General features: G+C 41.4%; 1 protein-coding gene across 1 annotated transcript in view; it reads right to left on the reverse strand.

Moving 5' to 3' along the window:
- plxna4 (plexin A4) overlaps positions 1-21,976 on the reverse strand; it is a 439,320-nt gene that overhangs the window by 94,197 nt on the left and 323,147 nt on the right. Inside the window, exons 10-11 of the mRNA XM_036577672.1 lie at positions 4,068-4,268; positions 2,933-3,029 (exon numbers count right to left, since the gene is read on the reverse strand). Of these exons, the coding sequence (XP_036433565.1) occupies positions 2,933-3,029; positions 4,068-4,268 (298 nt within the window). The remainder of the gene's footprint in view (positions 1-2,932; positions 3,030-4,067; positions 4,269-21,976) is intronic.

The raw sequence follows: 21,976 nt of genomic DNA on the forward strand, positions 1-21,976 counted from the left end.
TGGACTCATACATATAGAAGCTCAGATTCAACCAAAAGTCAGTAGGTGGAGCTTCACCCTGGAATGGGACAATGACCCAAAATATTCTGCTAAAACTGCTATGCAGTTTTTCAGGTCCAAAAACTGTAATGTTCTTGAATGGATGAGCAGATCACCTGACCTGATCTCCACTTAGCATGCATTTCATTTCATTGAATATTAGCCAATGTGGATGCACTGGCTAACTAAAGTTTCAGCTGCGTCATAGGCCGGCATTAATTCATTGTTTTTAAATAAGTAGATAACCTCTTAATGGGAGTTCTGCAACATTATGGTAAATTTAAGCTTTAGCAAGGGGTGCAATGGAAGTCAAACAACGTTCCTAAATCATATAACTTAAGTCACAGGCGCATTTTCCACCAGTCGTCTGATTAGTCCAAAACATCATAGTTGTATGTACTAATTGGCCCTGGTTGGAAGACGTTGTTTGCAAATCAAACTGACTGCGCATCTTATCTTTTTAGCACCAGCGATTCTAACTGGCTAATTATCTCTGTTGTTCAGCAAGCTGCGTGTGTTTTGGTAACAGTCAAGTGAGCTCGTGAATATTTAATGTCACACCCACATGATCCTCTTCCGTTTGAAAATAGCAGAATAATAGCCCGAAAATAGCGGAACCCGTCCTGAAAACACCACCTTTGTATAACATGAGGTTTTCCTTTAATGCGAGTGAACAGATTCCATCTTTTGAGCTCTGCACTAATGGAACGGAGTTTCAACTCATCATCTGTAAATAAGCCAATAATCTGATGCCTGCTGTTTGTTATTTTGTTAGTATTGACGGAACAAGAGAATCCAACACCGCAGATCAAAGCTGACGTGAGGAAAGTAGGTATTTCTCTTGACACTGACTTGAACTTTAAAGCACACTCTGGTGGTGTTAGTGCGACTATCGTCTTTCATCTCATGTGTTAGACATCGCCTCACACTGCACACTTAGAAAATGACACGTTTTATTTTCCCCCATTGTAACACATTGGAGATCACCTGAAACTGCAGCTTGTCAAAAACGTGTAGAACATATTAGCTGTACCAGCACTGCTCGGGTTTAATAGAGCAGGGAATCATAATCACTGCCAGTGAACGACTACACATCTGTTCTTAAATCTAGTCAATATATCTAATGCTTTTACATGCTTTGTTTTATAGGGAAATGATCTCAGTGTACATCATTTTGCTTGTTTTAGGAAATTATTTTGATAAAAGCAATATTATCTGCCAATACAGTGAGACTTTCACTCAAAAATTACTGAAAACAAGTGAAAATATCTCAAAATGAGTTAAATAATCGGGTAATAAGCTTAGCTGCTTTAATACTTCTTTTACTTGCTTTATTTTTTTTTAGGGAAATGATCTCAGTATACACAATTTTGCTTGTTTTGGGAAATTATTTTGATAAAAGTAATATTATTTGCCAATACAGTGAGACATTCACTTAAAAATGACCAAAAACAAGTGAAAATGTCTCAAAATAAGTTAAATAATCGGGGAAATATGTTTAGCTGCTTTGATACTTTTTCACTTGCTTGAATTTTTTAAGGAAATGATCTCAGTATACATCATTTTACTCGTTTTAAGAAAATATTTTGATAAAAGCAGTATTATCTGCCAATACAGTGAGACTTTCACTTGAAAAAATCACATAAAACAAGTTAAAATGTTTTTAAATACGTTAAATAATTGTATAATAAACTGAGCTGCTTTTCAAATGTTTGTAGCAAACATTTTACTTGGAAAATTAGTATAAACAATAAACACAAATAGTATTAATACAATAAGTATTGGTTTTATATAAGTCCCCCTCTTTCTCCCTCTTTCTCTCTCTCTCTGTCTCTCTCCACCGCTCTTTGGCTCTTCTTCCTCTCTCTCCCCCAACTCTTTCTCTCTTATTCTATCTAGCTTTCTTTTTCTTCTTCTCTCTCTCCCTCCTTCTCTCTCTCTGTTTCTCCCTACCTTCCTCTCTTTTTGTCTCTCCCTCTCTCTCTCTCTGTTTCTCTCCGTTTCTTTCTCTATTTCTCTCTTTGCACGTCTCTATCTCTCTCTCACTCTCATCCTCTCTCTTTCTCTCTCTCCAATTCTCTTACTCCCTCCTTTCTCTTTCTTTGTCTCTCTCTCTCTCTCCCCTCCGATCTTTTGCTTTCTCCTCTCTCTCCTCCCGTCTTTCTCTCGGTCTCTCTTCCTCTATCTTTCTTTCTCTTTTCTGTCTCTCCCTCCCTCTCTCTCTCTGTTTCTCTCCGTTCCTTTCTCTATTGCGCTCTCTTTGCATGTCTCTCTCTCATTCACATCCTTTCTGTCCCTCTCTTTTCTTTCTTTCGCTCTCTCTCTCTTTCTCTCTGTCTCTTTCTCTGTCTTTCTTTCTCTCTTTCTGTCTCTCGCTCCTTTCCTCTCTCTGTTTCTTTCTCTATTTGTCTCTCTTTCTCTTAGATAGATAGATAGATAGATAGATAGAAATATCTGACAGGTGGCTAAAGATCAGCTGTCTTAACCTGCAAATCACTGTGAGACCCTCTAACAGGTGGTCACACTGCAACTGTTGCCCACAGCAGCTTCCCCTGATTACAGCATTAATATCGACTTTGGTCCAGAAGTCTATTTCAGACGAGAAGGAGGATGACAGAGAGAGATGGAGAGAGAGATAGATGCAGAGAGAGAGACCGTGAAGAGAGGTGTGACACTAACAAGGTGGATGGAAAAGAAAAGTGTGTAAAGGAGAAAGAGAGAGACGGAGATGTGACTGGTGGCAAAGTTAAGCAAAAAAAAAGAAAAAAAAAAAAAGGTTCGGCTCTCCAGCACAAGCTCTCCGGTGAAGGTCAGACGGCGAACAAGGCTGGCCTGTTGCCATGGAGACGGGATCCGAGAGCAGTGGCTGTGGCAGTGGATCAGGAGGGCTCACCTTTGTTTTGGGTCGGATTGTCAATGCTGAAGTCTCCGTTCCAGATGACCGTCAGATCCACAGGGAGACTGCTCATTTCCATCCCATCATACGAGTACTGAGAGAGAGAGAGAGAGAGAGAGAGGGAGAGAGAGGGAGAGAGAGAGGGAGAGAGAGAGGGAGAGAGAGAGAAAGAGAGAGAGAGAGAGAGAGAGAGAGAGAGAGAGAGAAGCAGTCAGGGCACTTGGAGTAATTGTGTTCAGCTGGAAGAAATCTTTTATCACCGTTTTTGGCGAGAGGGCCAAAAAACAGAGAGAGCGGTGGAGAGAAGGACCCTTCAGGCTCCTCATTGCTCCACACTGCAACAACAACAAGCGCAGCCGTGTCTCCTCACAGAATAACACGCTGTGTGGTGTTCTGGTCTGTGGGACCCATTTTCAGTGTTTACCAAAAGAAAAAATGATGTGATTTATTATTATTTCAACCTCAGATTCTCGTCCTTTGCTCATTTTCTGTGAAGAACATATAAAATAACCCATTTTCAGTGTCTTCACTCTGTTCACCCCCCACACATTTATATTACACATGTGGTGTTGGGTGAAACTGCAGGGAATAAAAGTGTGGAGGTGCTGTGTCCTTCACTCTGTTCTCCTCCTACATGGCCTGCTGTTTATGTGTGTGTGTGTCTCTGTGTGTGTATGTGTTTGTATATGTGTGTGTGTGTGTGGGTGGACAACATGGACAGGCTGCTGACTGGCTACAGCTGCTAAAGGAGAACCCTACGCTGGACACTTGTGATATTTTAAACATCTGGTATGTTTTACATAAATTGTTATGGCTGTATTGATTTAAGAAACCCATAATGTTGTGGGTCCACCAGACCACTGAGTAACAACAACATCAACTCTGCACAATGGATAATCTTCACAGTTATACAGTTAAGCAAAAAGTTTCAGGTTTACTGAAATGTATTATATCAGATATCTCTCTAAGGAAAAAGAATGGCAGTTAAAAAGGTTCTGAAACCAGCAAATGGCGCAGTTCAGCACTTAAGCTACATTAGCCCTGTAGCTTCAACGCAAAACTAAGGAAGCAGATGTCAGACCCCAAACATGTCTTGTCTGATCAGCTACACTTGGGGAGAACTCATACTCACCGATGTGTTCTGGCACTGCACGCTGGAGCTGTTGAAGCGGAGGGCAGGGACTCTCTGCTCCACGCCCTGGATGGTCAGCACGCACTCATAACCGCGCTGGCCTGACTGTGGCTGGGGTAGGTTCTTGGCCCTCAGCGTGATGGGCTTCACCACATTGACAGGGACCAGGATACGGTCAGCGGGCAGCAGCTGAGGACACTCCTGGAAGAGAACAGAGAGGTTCACTGGATCATGACCACTAAATCACCACAACAGTAATGATCTTCAGAAGAAGGTCTTCAGCAGACCTTGATTAGATGAACGTGTTAGATTCAGGTTGGAGGTGGAACTCCAGGAGGAAGATCAGTGACCATTGATCTGCTGTATGTCCTGCCTTGTCTGTATATAACTGGACACTGAGAGCGTTTACATGCACTTAATAATCTGATAACTGCAGAAAATCAGATTTTGTCAGTAATTCGATCAAAGTGTTTACATGCACTTGAGTAATCAGATAATCAGGTCTACATGAGTCAGACAGTAATCAGATTTCTGCTTTACAACCAGCCAATAAACTCACAGAAGAAGACGTGACGTAAACATAATCTAAAACTCAAACTTTACCTGAAAATATGAACATACATCATCTAGAAGATGAGAAATATTTTAATCCTTTAATTTCGTCAAGAATGTAGTCGGTTTCAGTGTCACTCCAAAAGTGTTTTGCTGCGTCTCGTTGCAACGCTGCTCACTTATTTTCCGATACAGCAGTCTGTTCCGCACATGTGCAGACCGAGAAATCCGAAAGAAATCAGAGTAAGAGTTCACATGCACTGAGAAATCTGATTACTGAGCTAAAATCCAGCTCTCTTTATCGGATTTCTTAATCGGATTTCTAGATCAGAGTATGCTGTTTACATGACCATTTGAATAATCGGATAACTGCAGAAATCTGATTATGATCAGATTATTGAGTGCATGTAAACGCACTCAGTGTCACATTTGTTGATAAAAGCATAATTTAATACTGATTTAAAATTAGATGTTTATTGTAGCTCATTAAAACAAGCTGAGAATTATGCTAAAAGAGTAGATTCTAAACTTTAAATCAACACCGCATTTGTGTCTGTAAGTGGAAGAGCTGATGTTTTATTATAAAGTTATTGTCGCTCAAAGTTACTGAGTCCTAAAAATATTGTAAAGGTCATTTATTATGTATATTATAACTATATAGTTCATTAATCACCACGTATGTATTTAAATAGTGTACAAAATTACAACAATAACTACAGATTTTTATGAGCTAAAGAACTGAATGTGTCCTGTAAATGCAACCGTGTTCATTTGAGGTGTGTTAGGTGTTCAAACACAATAAAAGTGTGGACCGATTGGGGGTCCTGGAGCTCTGCCTTCAAAAATAAACGTTTCTTTTCGGACCTCACCTGTAGGTCTCTTACAAGTCTTAACTAGAAGTCGAACACTGCCTATTATAAAGGCGCAAACACAGAGAGCCAGTTTCGAATAAAGTCCACCTTTCAGGGTTCTTTGTTAAGTCTTTTGTCATGTGCTGTAGCACCGTCCACTCTGGTTATCTACCACTGTGTCTTATTATAGTACGCTTTGAAACCTTCCTGGAAGTCTTTTTCTCAGGTTTTTCCTGGACCAGGTTTAAGATAAGGCCGTATTGAGGGTAGCGTTTGGGCCTGTTCTTCCCCGTTCATACGATAACACTTGTCTGAAGTTCATTAACGTGGCGGGATTCTCTCGGAGAGGCCGTCTGGTTTGCATATAAAAAGCTTTATAGTGTTTTTTTAAAAAGCCATTATAGATAATTTAGAGGGGCAGGAAGGAGAGGGATAAAGAAGGCTGTTTATGTTCCAACCTTTGGTGGCTATATTTTGCCACCAAACTGCAAATGGAGGTGTTATCTGAGGTACTTGTGCAGAATGTATACTACAGCAGACTGAATGTAATTTAAAGAAACTGCCACACTATGGATGCTATTAGGAAATATGGGGTCTGCAGTGGGGACCCTCAGGGCCTTCTAGGCTTTCAGAGGAGGCCTAATGATTTCTGTGAAATAAAACAATACATTCATTTTTAGGAGAATCATCATGCTTGTTTATAACTGTTTTTAAACTGTACATATTATAGCAAAACTGGATTCATTGTGAAGTTGTGGTTGGAAACAAAAGGGCTAAAAGGCCAAGAGAAAATCATCCAATCAGGATTTTTTTCTCTGTAGTGTCTAGGTAGATACAGCCAAGCTAGATTTCCACTGGTTAGGATTTCAGGAGCTAGACAGAAGTCCTGAAGTGTGAGATTAACCACCAACATAATTAGAAACTGATAGTAGAATCAACTAATCACCTTTTAATTTCCAATGAGTCGGAGCAGCTTTGTGAGAAAACAGTCATTCTAGGCCTTCTGGAAGCCTAGATGCGTTAGTGACTGAGACTATGAGTGGTAGCCTAGTTTTTAGAAATGGAGCACAGCCAAATCAAAAGGGCTGTGAAGGTAAAATAATGTAGAATGGACAAAAAACATTCAAGTGAATCACCATTATCTTAGCGCTAATATACTACTAGAGTTCCATAGGGGTGCTAGAAGAAATTAGCATTATAGTAGAGGTTTTATTCATTTTTGACCAAGTTTTGACATTTTCAGCCCTAACTAAAGACCTGGCTCTAGTGGTCAAGGTTCACCACTGTATTGTAGTAATACTCTTATTTCATGATTAAGTTTTGGTTGTAAACAAAAGGGTTAAATGTCCAATGGAAAACTATCTGATTTTTTTTGTCCGTGGTGTCCAGGCAGATACAGCCAAGCTAGCTTTCAACTGGTTAGGACTTCAGGAGCTGGACTGCGTCACTCTAGGCCTTTTAGGTCTTTTAAAAGCTTCAAATCAAACTTCAAACAAGATCCAAATGCTCTGTAAACTTGCACTGTGATTTGGAGCTTTAAATTTAAAAAGTAGGTGTCGTTGTTACCTTAAAATTTTGAGTTGAACTTGAAATAGTAAGTTAACAGAATATAAAACATGGTTTATTGTTGTGTTATTTTACTATTAGAAGTTAGGATTTTGAGGCAACCAGTTTACTTACCTTTTTAAATTAAAACACTGAATATTTTTAACAGTGTGTACATTTTTAATTTAGAATAGTCATGTGAATCGGCGTTGACTTCGTGCTAACATACTACTAGAATCTAGTGAGAAACACTCAGGGCCTTCTAGGCCTTCAGAGAAGCCCAACTATTTCTGGGAACTAACAATACTGTAATTTTCAATTCATTTTTATTCAAATAAAAATATATTCTTCAAGTATTACAGAACTACTTTTAGAATGGCCAGCAAAAAACTGGCCAATCAGGAATTATTTTTCTCCATGGTGTCTTGTTAGATAAAGGTAAGCGAGCTCTCCTATTGGTTAGGACATCAAGAGCTAAACAGAAGTCCTTACATGTTAGATTATCTATCAGCATAATTACGAAGTGATAGTGGAATTGCCCAATCACGTATTGATTTCCAATAGGTGGGACCAATTTAATGAGAAAAATATCACTCTGGGACTTCTGGAAGTCCTAGATACGTTACGTTACATTACGTTATGTACTTTATTGGTCTTACCATCAATAACTGTGAATATGAGCGGCAACCTAATAATCTAACCTAATCAGTGGGATGTTAGAAATGCCAAACAGCGGCGGCGGCTCTAAACCAGAGCTCACTGTTGAATGAGACACTGTGAAACTGCTATAAGGTAAAATAGGTTTAAAGACATATTGGCATATATTAGCTTAGGGTAAAACATGGAATGGTTTTTAGAAGCTTCAAATGTCTGTGTTCTGTGATCTAGAATGAACTGCCATTAGCTTAATGCTAACATACTACTATAATCCCCTAGGAGGCGCTAGCAGACATTAGCATTATCATAGAGGCATTTTCTTTCCTCGTTTTTGACTGAGTTTTGACATTTACAGCCCAGACTGAAAGCCTAGCTCCAACAGTTACTGAGTGTCTGTGTATGAGAAGCAAAAGCAGGAACCTTTCTAATAACCCTGTGCACACTCACCCCCCCCCGCACCACCCCACCAGACTGTCACACAAATCCATAATGTAAAGGGATAAACACGGTGAGTCAGCCACGCATACAGAATCAGTCTCATCATCTTTCATTGTGGCAGGTGTGCAGAGAATCCCAGTTTAAGATTTCACTCCACACCTCTTCGGCTTTTTAATCACAGCTCTCACAGATTACGCTCCCTCTCTCACACACGGGCATATGCATAAAAACACACTCCGTAATGAGTGATGACTGACCACCACATTAGCATCCATCTCTTACTACACGGTTGATGAACTATGGAATCCGCACAGAATCATAACAGTCAGTCGTAGTGCTTATCTCCGTCTGTTCTGCAGTGTGATAGGACTGGAATCATGTAAGAAAAGCTCATTGACAAGTAAACAAGTAGTAGATTAGCATCATAATGCCTTATTATTATAGCACTCAAGCATAAATGCTACTAGCAGCCCACACGCAGCAAGATGAATATGAAATGTGGTCTTTTTGAACTGTGCGTATTCCACTATCCGCCTGCACGAGGACAGATAAACGTGGCCCACTTCAAGTGTTCTGGGTAGAGATTTAGAGCCAGATGGTGTAGGTTTCATTTCAACTTCGGTGGGGTGGGTTGCACTGTATACCACCTGATATCACATCAGACTTTGCCTTCAACGTTCTGATATCAGGCTTCTTTTACTGTACTGGTTACACTTACAGGCCTCTGATCGCTGACACAGATCAGTGTGGCCATTAGGCTACGTTCACACTGCCAGGTTGAAGTGGCACAAATCTGATTTTTTGTCCTAATGTGACTCAAATCTGATGTTTTCTGAGCTGTGTGGACACGCAAATGTGATCTTTTCAAATCCGACCTGAGCCACTTTCATATGTGGTCCTGGATCGGATACGTATCCGATTCGTGGCCATGCGACCTTAACGTCAGATTGGAATTCATGTGCTTTTTTTCCACTGCGCGTGCGCCATCATTCAGCGTTACCATGGCAACAGTGCCAAACAGAAGTTAAAGCCTGTAAATGGTGGAAAAGCAGCACATCTCACCTTTTTCTCCTTCGTCTCGCTCTAATAATGAAGCTGAGAGCTGATCAGAGTTAATTATCTTCTCAGCGAAGCTCGTTCTGCTCGTTAGTCTGTTTGCTGATGATGCACTTGATTCATTCACGTGACGTTACTGAGTAGGCTGTGCGCATGAGGGTCATTTCAGGACGCCGGCTGATTCACATTAATGGTAGATTTGAGTCACTTACCTAAACGAGTGTGAACCATCGTGTCAGAGAGATCGGATCTGAGAAAAAAATCAGATTTGAGCAATGAGGCTTGTAATGTAAACGTAGCCTTAGACAGAGATCTGAGAGACTGAGAACAGCAATTTATCGACTTAAAATGCCTTCAGAGTGAGACTCAACTGGACATTTTAATTTCTGGTCAGCAGCACCAACCAGGCACCAGACAATGGAGCTCAAAACTGGACACCTGGCAATCCCAGTTTGACATACGTTCAGGCCTGTCTCCATTCTTACATAATCACAGTTATTTTAGATGATCACATCACGTTTGTTAGCTATGTAGCTAGTTTTAACACTTCTAGCTGGATGAGTGTTTTCTATCGCGCTTGTATTTTTACTCTCGCTATTAACATGTAGCTTTGCTTAACTTCACACCTAATTATTGTACTGATTATTGATTAGGAGTACTGATTCAAAAGCCCAATCAGTGTTAGCTGCTAAGTTAACACAGCTAGCAATTAAGGTGGCTAATCAACCACTGTGGCCACTTCAGGCTTGTGTTTGAATATACGGCGAACAAGTTGGCTTTAGCACCCTTCTAAGACACACATGCATCACTCTTAGCTCACTTGGTTATCAAGGTACTTCTTGAATCTAACTACTGATGTGATTCCATCCTCCATGTTCTGCAGTAAACACCTCCATTCTGGTCAAATGCTTTGCAGCAGAGCTTGAACTGATTCACTTTGTGGAACACGAGTTCCTCGTATACGCTTCCACTTTTGGAACTGCCAGTGTAGCTGCCAGTAAGGACCTCCGCTGGAGATGTTCCATACTCCATATGCCACTATATACGCCAAAATGACAAGGACAGATCCAGCCTGTAGTCTTCTGCACTCTTTGAGGTTCTGCAGGCCCATCACTCTCTATTACGCCTATGAGCATTTCCAGGAGTTTATCTCTAGCTGTCTCAATTCCCCTTTTCTTTGACTCGAGGATGCTTTGAGCAGAATTACCATGACTCTTTGAACATGGCTGGTGATTCTCTCCATTTCTGGCGAGCACATTATCTGCCGCCTTCCAATTGCTCCTCTACGCAGTGTGTCTGCAATTACAGCGCATGATGCTTTCCCAGGTTTGTGAGACAGTTCAGAAGTGTATCTTAGCTGCCACTTCATCATCCCCTGGATACGGGGCGTCGTGTCGTCCGGGTGCTTTTGGCTTACGGTGATAAGAGGCTTATGATCGGTATGTATTTCACTGTATGCTACGCCAGAGATTTGAAACTTTTGCATACAAACACTAGACACTCCCAAGCACTCTTCCTTCAGTTCTTTATGTCCACAATCTGTTTACATATATCCACAGCTGTTTCCAGTGACATTCTAACCTGATTGGGCTGATTGGCATGTTCTGACTGCGCCACTCAACGTTTATCGTGACTTTCTCAAGTGTCAATCAGTTTTTCTTTTCAAGAGAGACAAAACAAAATATGATTGCGATTGTCAGCCGCATGATTGCATCTTCACTTTCAAAGTTGTCCAAATTCTAACAGCCGGCGCCAGATTTTAGTGCTCTCAAAATAAAAATCATTCAATTCAATGAAAACACGCACATTCCAGTGTAAAAAATGTCCTCATGTCTCTAATTAGAGCTTTAACATGTACGGAAATAGTTTGTTGTTGTCAGAACAAAATCTCTAAAACCTTCTGAAGACATCTGAAGATCTTATTCAAGTCATTTTATATATTTTTATTTAAGTGATTTGGACCATTTCTATTAGTCCTTTTGTCATGGAACTTTGAAAAAATATAAGCAAAAGCTGGTATTTTCAAAAATGCCAAAAATAAAAATGCAAGGTTTTATGTTGGACAGCGGCACCTTGCAAACATCCAACTGCTCTTTAGATCAGTTGCTCAGATGCTCTGAACAAAATTTTAACAGTAGTAGGACGAAATACAGCTGAGTGGTCTGCTCTAGATGGCAGACTTTTTCTGTCTAGTTCAGAGGCAGGTAGAATAATAATCCTCCTTTACAGTAAAATAAAGCTCTGCTGATCGTTCAACACAGTTTAACAATAAATGGTCTTAAACTCTGGAGTTAATGTAGAACTGCTAATTCACCCTTTAACCCTGAAGATCAGCGCAGACTGCTGGTCACCATAGCAACACAGACAACAATCTCGCCCAGCTAGTAGTTAACGAAAAGGCAAAGAGAGAGATTTAAGACGAACATCAATAATTTGGAGCTGAATGGACTTATTTGCATTTATAATCACTCCAGCTGGTTTCCTGATATGTTTAATCTGCAACGAGAAACTATCAAACACTAAAAAGTCAATTCTCATTCTTGTGCTTCTCATTCTAATTGTCCTGTTCCACCTTAAATGGTGCAGCAGTTACATTCTGGCTCCTCAGGCTCCATTTAAGGTGGAACGGGAAAATTCACACAAGAAGTTGGTGAATGAGAAGCGACTTCAGCCTCGTAAGAAGTCGAATGTTGAGAGACATTTTACAAGAAGCTGCTCCACTTTTGGAAAGTTTCCTGTCGGAGATGTGAGAAAAGCAGCTACAGCTGAGCTAAAGCTTAAAGCAGAGCAAAGTAAGGCTGTGTTTTTGTTTATATTATATTTTTTAGCTTTTACTAGTACATCAGCACTTACTGAGACATATTTACAGCCAAGAAGGTAAAATGGACATACAGTGTTGTGGCTCCCAAAGTAGTTTGATTTTTGTTGAAAGGACAAAATGGCTCTTCTTAACATTTGGGTCATGACCCCTGGACTAGCTGATGCTCCAAATATGAACATTTATTAGTGCAGCCAGCTAATAATCACTTAATGTTGGTACAAATAAAGGGGGGTAAAGTGAGCTGCTAGTTTAACTGATTGGCTAAGCACCTCAGTCTCAAGTCAACTTTGAAAAAAAAATGCTGTTATGTTACGTATTTTCTTTGTATTTTGGAAAAATATTCAAATATTTGACAAACAAACAAGGGGAAAATTCGGTTTCTTTTCTGAGGCCAGTTGGTGGCCATACTAGCTTTCACTGTCATTATTAGCCACATTAGCATTTTTTGGTAGAATCACTCAGAGGCAGTGCTATTAAAGGGGCAGGGGCCTAGGTTCACCTGCTTTTATCACTGGCCCACCCAAAATAACTTCTTAAATTTACTTTCAGTAGCAAACTTTCAGGAATAAACATATGAAAATGACGTTTTTGACACTGAATGATCAAAATCTCAATAACTGTCAGGCATTTTCAAGTGTGTGCATGTAGCATATACCCGTCCCGTCGTCTACAGGAGTAAAATGCCATAAATCGCTCCATGAGTGAGCAACATTTGGCCCACTTATAAATTTGTCCCATTCAAAACAACAGGCCTGGCACTGCTACTGGAGCCAGCCCTTTAACTTCAGCCTAAAAAGCCTGAAATGAAAACATTTTCAACACATTCTCTCATCTTCTGCTGTGTTGGCAATCAAGTGGATCTACCTTTCTGTTTCAACACCTCATTATGCTGCCTTGTAATGAGTGATGACTGGCCACCAGGTGGGTGTAAGGTCTTTTATTCAGCAACAACATTTGCATAGGCAATGAACTAAGGAAGCCTCAGAGGATTCTAGCGCTTAAAGCTAATAGGCTAAAGCGTCCTGACGCACATACGCACACATGCACTTTCACGCACACACAAACAGGCTGCATTAAAATTCATGAACTGACATTAAAACATGCAAAACGCAACAAATACATCCACCCACACACATAATTGTGCTAAAATGTGCACATATAACAAACGCTGTGCTCTTCAGCCCTCATCCCGCCTTCTTCTCTTCACAGCCCACGTGGTCGCGTGGAATTAGAGTAATCAGAAAAGGCTGCAGTTAGCACTAAATACACTCTGCTTTCTCTGACAGCAAAGCAGTCCAGCTTTACATGCAGCCCCATTCTGGACACTCATTTAGAACCCTGCAATCTCCCTAAAGGAATGCTGGGACCAACGAAGCTGCTAATGACGAATTAAAGCTAGGTGCCAGTTAGCGTTATGCAAATTAGACCCTGCTAGCTGGCCTCTGCAAGCATTTATTTGCCTTTAGTGGTAATTTCCACTGGCCTGGCCACTTCCTATTCCTCCCATAATACCAAAAACACGACTGCTAAAATGCTAGAGGGCGCCCAGTCGGCAAGAATGGGGGAGCTAAATGGCTAAAAATAAAACTATGAAGCTATAAAGCTATATTATGTCAGTTTTGGGGATTTCGAGATCTCTCTGGTTGAAACGCATACAAGTGTGGAAGGGTGCCATGTAATGTGGGTTTTGCCTCGGCCCCCTTCCCCGAGGGGATGAATCTGATGATTGAAAGAGTATTCAAAGAGAATATTTAGCGTTGTCATCATACCTTCATCAATATCATTTGAAACCTAAACATTGTGCCAGACCTTTTTGAGCCAGTGACATTAAAACTCCCAACCAGATGCCTCATTATTATTATTTCAGGCTTTACAGGGCGACTCACAGCAGCTATTGTGTTTTTAACATTTTTTGAACATGTTTTTTAACTTCTATTCTCATTTACTTAACTTTTTTTAAAGAACTGTGTGACTCTTTTTCTCATTTTCACATTTGTAAAGCACTTTGAATGACAGAAGGAATGAAAGGTGCTATATAAATAACTTGCTTTGCCTTTACAAATGTTTCTAGCCATTTATGCAGGAACTCCTTTTCATTTTGGAAAGAAGACGGATGTATTACCTCATTAAATAAAGGAATACTGAAAAATGAAACATTTTTCTATAGCAAATGTTTTGGGCAGATGGACACTAGCATTACTGCTACTTCAGAGTCGACCGGTTGGCGAGCTGCTCAGTGGTCATTGTTCACGTTCCCTGATGTCAGGAATGTACATAAGACACTGCTATAAAGTCCTATAACACAAACATGACTGTAGCGCTGAAATATCTGCGCATTTGTATGAAATCTAGTATAAAAATGATTAACCATTTACAAACTACGGTTTCGCACGAGGTCCTCAAGAACTCACTCATTTCGATCACGCTCAGCAGTGCCCTCTAGTGTCTGCCCAAACCTGGAAGCATCACTGAGCGGCAGGTAGCTCTCCTCACTGCAAACTCTCTACTGCAGCAGAACAGCCTGAGGTGTGTTCAGCACAGAGCCAGAACAAACACACTCCCATATGTTCTCTGCTGGATTTCATCTCTGGATTTATTGCCACATTATGCTGATATAATGTGTACGTGTTTATTGCCGGTGGTCAAGGTGATGAATCACAAGTAGAACTGAACACTCTCCCTGTCAACCTCCATCATCGACGCCCCCCCTCTCCCCGGTCTTCCTTTAATATCTCCCCACTTTGGGGACGGGGTCCTCCTGGCCCCTCTTCCTCCCTCTTCTTATTGACGGATGCGCCCGGCTAGGTTGGCAGCTTTATGTGAGCAAGTGATTGACGCCAAGCATAACAACAGAATAATTGAAGGCTGGAAGGCTCTAATATGGAGTCTTCAGAGACTGCTGTTCTGCAAGAGCTGGTTTTGTCAGGCCAGGTTATTAAGTCTTTACTGGCAGTGAGAGGAGACAGAAGGGGGGGGTGCGGCAATAGACAGAGCATTAGAGATGAGGGATTTCAGTATCTGTTTATCATTAAGGTCAGCTGCATTGTGATTTTATGGCCAGCAGTAATGAGCAAAATGAACTTGAGGCTTTCTCGAAGCATCAGTATACACTCCTCACCACGGTTTAGCATTCATTTAATCACAGCAGGACATACAGATAAAACCACTTACCTTTATACATTATTATTATTATTATTATTACTACTACTTATTATTATTATTATTCCTTCAGGGGGAATTTCACAAAATTCTGTCCAGCAGGAGTAAAATTAAAGTGGACATCCCTATGGGACACTCCTCGTTTCTGTTTTAAAGTGGAATTCCACCAATTTTTCTAAATTTTGTGCACGCACATACATTATCTAATCCGCTTATCCTCCTGGGTCTCAGAGGTGCTGGAGTCTACCCCAGCGGTCATTGATAAGGGCAGGAAACACCCTGGACAGGTCACCAGTGCATCACAGTGCAGACAAACAGACATACACATCCACACACACACCTAGAGGCAATTTAGCGTTTTCAACCGGCCTCACTGCAGGTCTTTGGACTGTGGGAGGAAACCGGAGCACCCAGAGGGGAGGCCAAACAGAAACGGGGAGAATGTGCAAACTCAACACAGAAAGGACCCTGGTCACCCGGCCGGGGAATCAAACCCAGACCCCTCTTGCTATGAGGCAACAGAGCTACCCACCGAATTAAACCATTAAAATGTACGTAAACCCACTGAGAGTGCTTTAGTGTTATTTTAGTAAAATGCTCTGTTTTAGAGAAACTCACAAAGACTTGTTCACAGTGGTGGTGATAGGAACCAGACGTCTGACGAGTTTAATGCCTCTAAAAGCTCCCTAACAGAGCATTATTACATAAAATAGTTTCTAATATGTCATATGATGGCTGAGACATTGTTTTAGGATATTTTTGAGAAGGTTTTGGACAAAAATGTCTGTTATTCTTATACATGCAAAGGTGGGGAGGTACATGTAGGAAGTTATAAGGCAAAATAGTCCCTAAACAAAGCTTTTTTTTTCTGATTTACCACTATTTTCCCATCACCAACACAACATATAAACACTCTGCATAGGTTCACTGGTAAAATAAAGTGCTTGTAAACTGATTTTGGTACAACGTCCAGTGGCACTGACTCTGAACCAGGCCTGGGCAGTATGTAAAAATAACTAGCATGAATTTTTCTTGTTGTTCAAACATAGGATTATAGATTATATCACAGCCCAAAAAAGATGCACGCTTGCAACAGTTGTGAAAGCACTTTTATACGGCTAATACGAAAATAGTGCCGTGACAAATCAAAATTGTGAGTTGTTGCAAGTATTATGAGTGTTGGTTACATTTGCATGAATTTGTGCTCACAAAGGCTCCAAGGCTCTTAGAGGGAAGGCAAGCACCACCCATGTGCTTCAGGCAAAAGTTCTTCACATAAAGCTACCATAACTGACCAATCAGACAGGAGTGGATGAGTCACCAGCTACTGCTGAGGAAAAAAACAGCAGAATTAACCCTGGATCCACCGCCAGAGCTGACCGCTTCTCCGCCTCAGGCTCTGTGTAGAGACACTAAAGCAGCCTAGTGCCTTAACCCAGCCAGAGCTGATTACCACAGCCCTGCAGCTAAACCTTACAGGAAGCCCAGCTAATAAATAACCGAGAGATGCTCGTGCGACACGCGAGAGATTCATGGCATGACGCTGCGGCTTCCCTCCGGTCACTGATGTATGTGAAATCTGACATGAAACGCTCAAGGCTGCTCATAAAAGAGAAGAAGAAGATGCTGAGCTTGATTAAAAAAAAGAAGATGACAGAGCGGAGAGAGCGTGTTTGCACTGGAGGTCTTCGCTGAGAGGGGCCTGAGGGGGAGTAGCTGATGCATATTCACATTGGGCTTGTAAATGGAAGAAGGAGGAATGATTCAGACTGTAATCACCACACGTGTTTACTGCAGCACAGGAAGAGCGCGATGGTGAAATCACCAGCATCTTCTCAGAAACAAGCGGCTTTATTTGGACGGCGTTCTGTAGATGGTCTGAGGATGATTACAAACACGGCTCTGGAAGGCTTTGATCAAAGTTTAGAAAAAAAAAGTTGAGGAAGAAAAAATAGATTGGGGTTAGAACTAGAGTCAAGAAGAGAGAGAGAGAGGTGTGAAGGATAGCAAAGAGAGAGAGAGAGAACGAGAGGGTGGGAGGGAGCAGATAGAGAGTGGAGGGAGGGAGAGAGAGAGTGAGAGAGAGATAGAGATAAAGAGAGAGAGGATGGAGATGGCAGTGAAGAGGGAGAGAGGGAGAGAGAGCAGAAAGATGTGGATGGGAGGAAGTAAGAGAGAGAGAGAAAGAGAGAGAAGAGACAGAAACAACTAGAAAAAGAGGGAGGGAAAGTGAGAGAGGGCAAAAGAGTGAAAGCAGGAGAGAAATAGAGAAACAGTGGAAGAGGAAAGGAGAGAGAGAGGAGGGGAGAGAGAGCAGATAGAGATGGAAGGAAGGGAGACAGAAGAGAGAGAACAGATTGAGATGGGAGGGAGGGGAAGAGAGAGAGAGAGAGCGAGGAAACAGACTGCTGGGAGGTATGGAGAGAGAGGGAAAGGGAGAGGGAGAGAAGGAGAGAGAGAGATCAGACTGAGATGAGAGGCAGTGAAAGAGAAAGAGAAATAGGGAGAGAGAGAGGAGATAGAAAGAGGTAGAGAGTGAGAAAAAGAGACAGAGAGGGAGAGAAAGTGAGAGAAAGAAAAGAGAGATGTGGCTAAAGAGATAAATAGTGGAAGAGAAGTAGAGAGAGCGAGAAAGAGAGAGAGGGCAAGAGAGCAAAATGAGAAGAAAAAGAGAAACAGTAGTAGAGACAGAGCAGATCAAGATGGGAGGGAGGAAAGAAGAGAAAGGGAGAAAGAGAACAGACAGAAAGTAGTAGAGAGTGAGAAAAAGACAGAAGGAGACAGAAAGTGAAAGAGGAAAGAGAAGCAGAGAAAGAGAGAAGTAGTGGAAGAGAAACAGAGACAGAGAGGAAGAGAGAGAGGGCAAAAAAGTGAAAGGAGGAGAGAAGTAGTGATATAGTGGAAGAGAGAAGGAGAGATAGAGAGAGCAGATAGAGAGAGAGAGAGAGAAAGATAAGACACAAAGAAGCAGAGAGTGAGAAAAAGAGACCGAACGAGAGAGAGAAAGTAAGAGAAAGGGGAAAGAGAGAGAGAGAGGTAGAGAAAGAGAGAAATAGTGGAAGAGGAAAGAGAAGCAGAGAGAGAAAGGGAAAGAAAGAGCAGATAGAGATGGGGAGAGACAGAAAGAAAGATAGCAGACAGTTGGGAAGGAAAGAGAGAGAGCGAGAGAGGGAGAGAGGGCAAGAGAGCAAAATGAGGAGAGAAGAGAGAAATAGTAGAAGAGAGAGAGAGAGAGAGAGAGAGAGAGAGACAGAGAGAGAGACAGAGAGAGAAGATAAGCCCTGGCACACTGAGTGGAGCTGGCACAGATGGGCAGATCCATAATTAGAGTGTGTGTGTCTGTGTGTGTGTGTGTGTGTGTGTGTGTGTGTGTGTGTGTGTGTGTGTGTGATGCGGTCAGTAGAGGAATCACTAAGCACTGATCACTAATTCCTACTTACTTCAGTCCATGTTTATAGATGACAGTGTGTCATACGGAGTCAGAGGCCACAGAGTCGAGTCTGTTAGAGATACTGAACTATGTAAAGTGGTTTAAGGCAGTGTGAGATGATGTAGGTCTGCCGTTTGCGCAGTGCTGACCTTACAGCTATAAAGCTCCCATTACTCATTAGCAGCACCAGCCTCGCAAAACCAACAAAGCACCGAACATGTTTCAGCCGTATACAGTACTGTGCAAAAGTCAGTGACCCCCCTTCATTTATCTAATCTCCAGTCAAACTATCACTAAATACACGTTCTTCATTTTTCAGGAAAAAAGCACAAACAAAAACCGCATTTAACAGAAAACGACACAGAAGCCTCAACAACTAAATATTAGGGGTGCGGGAAAAAATCCATTCTTAGATGCATCGCGATGCGGACGTGAACGATTCTGAATCGATTCACAAATGTCAAAAATCGATTTTCTAAATATTTAATTTATAACAATGTTGACAGAACGCAAAAGGCGGAACTTGGAAGTGGGTAAGTGCAGCACCCGGACATTCTGTGGCGGCACATAACAAAAACACAACTGGGTGAGCGAGAAATCCGACCGGCTCCCTCTGCATTAAAGCCAGGTTAGGTCAGGAGTCACAACACAAATGATCAGAAGAGACATTTTGTCCTTTCAACAAAGTCAAACCACCTTGGGAGCCACAACATTTAATGTCCAGTATGTCTCAGTGTGTGTTAATGTCCTAGTATAGACTAAACAATATAATCAAAAACGCAGATTTACTTCACTCTGCTTTAAGCTTCGCCTACAGCCGCTTTCCTCTCCGCCAGAAAACTTTTCCTCAGAAGCAGATCAGTTAAATGTCTCTCAACGTTCGACTGTTTCACGAGGCTAAAGTCGCTTCTTATTCTGACTGAGGCGCCGAATGTAAATGCGGCACCATTTAAGATGAAAGAGAAGCGACTTCAGCTTCGCCACTTTTTAGTGTGTGACAGTCTCTCGTTGCAGATTTAACGTACCAGGAAACCAACTGTGCTGCTTATAAATGTGAATAACGCATCGCTGCTATGTGACCTGCAGTCTGCAGGTCTCAGTAGAAACAGGGCTTTCGCGCTGTGTTGCACAAAGATACTTTACTGACACAGCGACGCCCCGTCTCTACAACGAGACCAAAACCGAAGTTATAAAATCACTAAAGAAAACAGGTAGAATAGCTGTAACATGTGCTGTGTGGTCATCCACTGACACTGGATCTTATTTCACTGTAACTGCGCATTTCATCGCAGATGAGTAGCAGCAGCTTCTCGTGCTCCAAACAAGAGCAGTGAATGAGAGCCTTTTAGTTCACTTACCACATCACTTCCATCTGTTTTATTAAAGAAGATATTGGAAGTAAATTCATTATGGATCATTACAAATACTTTGCTTTAAAAGTACCAAGTCACTTTAAATAACAACACTGAGTCACTTAGTCACTTTAAAATGTATATTGTCTCTATATTCTGTGTTTATTCTGTGTATATTTTGTGTATATTTAATATATTTCAGTTGGTTTTTCTTGTATTTTTATTTTTACTTATTTTCTTTCTGTAGAGTGATTAGCTGAGCCTCACCACAAGCATTTTAATGCATAAATCTCCTGACATGTTGTGCAAATGACAAATAAACTTGAAACTTGAGCTCACAGTGAGAAAATATAAATGCTATATAGAAAAAAAAAGATGCATCGATAATCGTTTTATAATCGCATCGCAGCTCTCTGAATCGTAATTGAATCGAATCGTGAGGTGCCTAGAGATTCCCACCCCAACTAAATATGATACCACATTTTCAGTGTTCAGTGTTTCACTCTTTACCTTTATTACAGCTTCTGTTCTTTTCAGGAGACTCACTTTCAGTTCCTCAAAGAATCTGCAGACACACCTCCAAAGTTCAGTCTTAGAAGCTGGTTGATCATTTTCTGAAGTAATCAAACACATTCAGTGATGCTGAGGTCTGGACTCTGGGATGGTCAGTCCATTGTTCAGAGAACACCAGCAGCGTCTTTGTTTGATTTGAAAATTTTCTTATTCTTTCTTTAAGTGCTGTTTATCTGATGGGGGCAGTTTTGGTGTCTAATAGGTCTTCGAGAGTCTCATTTTCTGTAGCTTTTAATCCTATTTTGATTTGGGTGCCACTGCTTGCCGTGCAAACCTCACCCTCACAACCTGACCCCACTGATGCTGCTGCTGCTGCATGAACTAAACTAATCAAATTAATCATTTGCTCCACCCCTTTACCTGTTTTTGTACTATAATACTTTATACCAACAATGTTTACTATCCTGTGTCGACCAGAGGAGGATGGGTTCCCCTTCTGAGTCTTGTTTCCTCTCAAGGTTTCTTCCTGTTTCTCTTAGGGAGTTTTTCCTTGCCACTGTCGCCACTGGCGACGCTCATGGGGGCTCGGACCCAGATTTCTTTCTGTAATGCTGATTTCCTTGTAAAGCTGCTTTGTGACAACACCTGTTGTAAAAAGCTCTATATATATATAAACTTTACTTTGCTTTCGTTTGACTCTCTTTCCCTTTGTTTGACTCCCTTCTTTATTTATTATACCTTATTGATTATTTATATCTAATCTCCTAAGAACATTTCCTAAGAAGTGAATGACGTACTCTTTGACTGGAAATGGTCTCTGATATTTGTACAGGGGTGATGTTTAATGTTTGGCCTCTTTAACTCCACCTCTCCCAGCCTTCCTCCTTCTCTTCTACCTGTTTTAATTCTCTCTTTTCCCTCTCTAGCCAGCCTCTGTCCTGTACCCACCCCACCTTCGCTCTCTCCTCACTGATTTCTACAGATTGCTCTGCTTCTCCACTGCTGCCCTGGGGGAGAGGGGGTGGTTATGTCATTCACAAATCAGCCACAAAGCCCTCCTCTCCGCTATCTGCTGTTCAATCGCACAGACCTGCTGCCAATTATGGCTGCAAATTAACATCTTAACAAGATGAGAGGGAGTCCAGCAGATCGATCCACCCCTCCGTTCCATGTCTCTTATTTTTGCTTTCCTGCTCTTTCTCTCATTAGCGTTCCTTTCCTTCCTCCTTCCGTCTACTTTCCACGTTATTTATCTCTTTATTAATCATGTACACCACACATTAATCAACTCAAAGGTAAATGTGCCATTGTTGGCCAACTGGCTTATTTTCAGCTGGATCCCCTGAGGCCTGGAGTTGTAAGCCAGAAACAGTTAAAATAAACAAACAATGTGTTAAATTAATGTTATAGCACACATACAGCTCCCCACAGAGTGAATAGAGATGTAAGGCAGTAATTTACATGCAGGTAGGTCAGCATAGCAATTTACAAAAGAGGCCTTGGAATACAAAGAAGAAAAGCATAGAATAGCTTTG

Source organism: Colossoma macropomum, unplaced genomic scaffold, assembly GCF_904425465.1.
Source record: "Colossoma macropomum unplaced genomic scaffold, Colossoma_macropomum, whole genome shotgun sequence".
Taxonomy (NCBI): domain Eukaryota; kingdom Metazoa; phylum Chordata; class Actinopteri; order Characiformes; family Serrasalmidae; genus Colossoma; species Colossoma macropomum.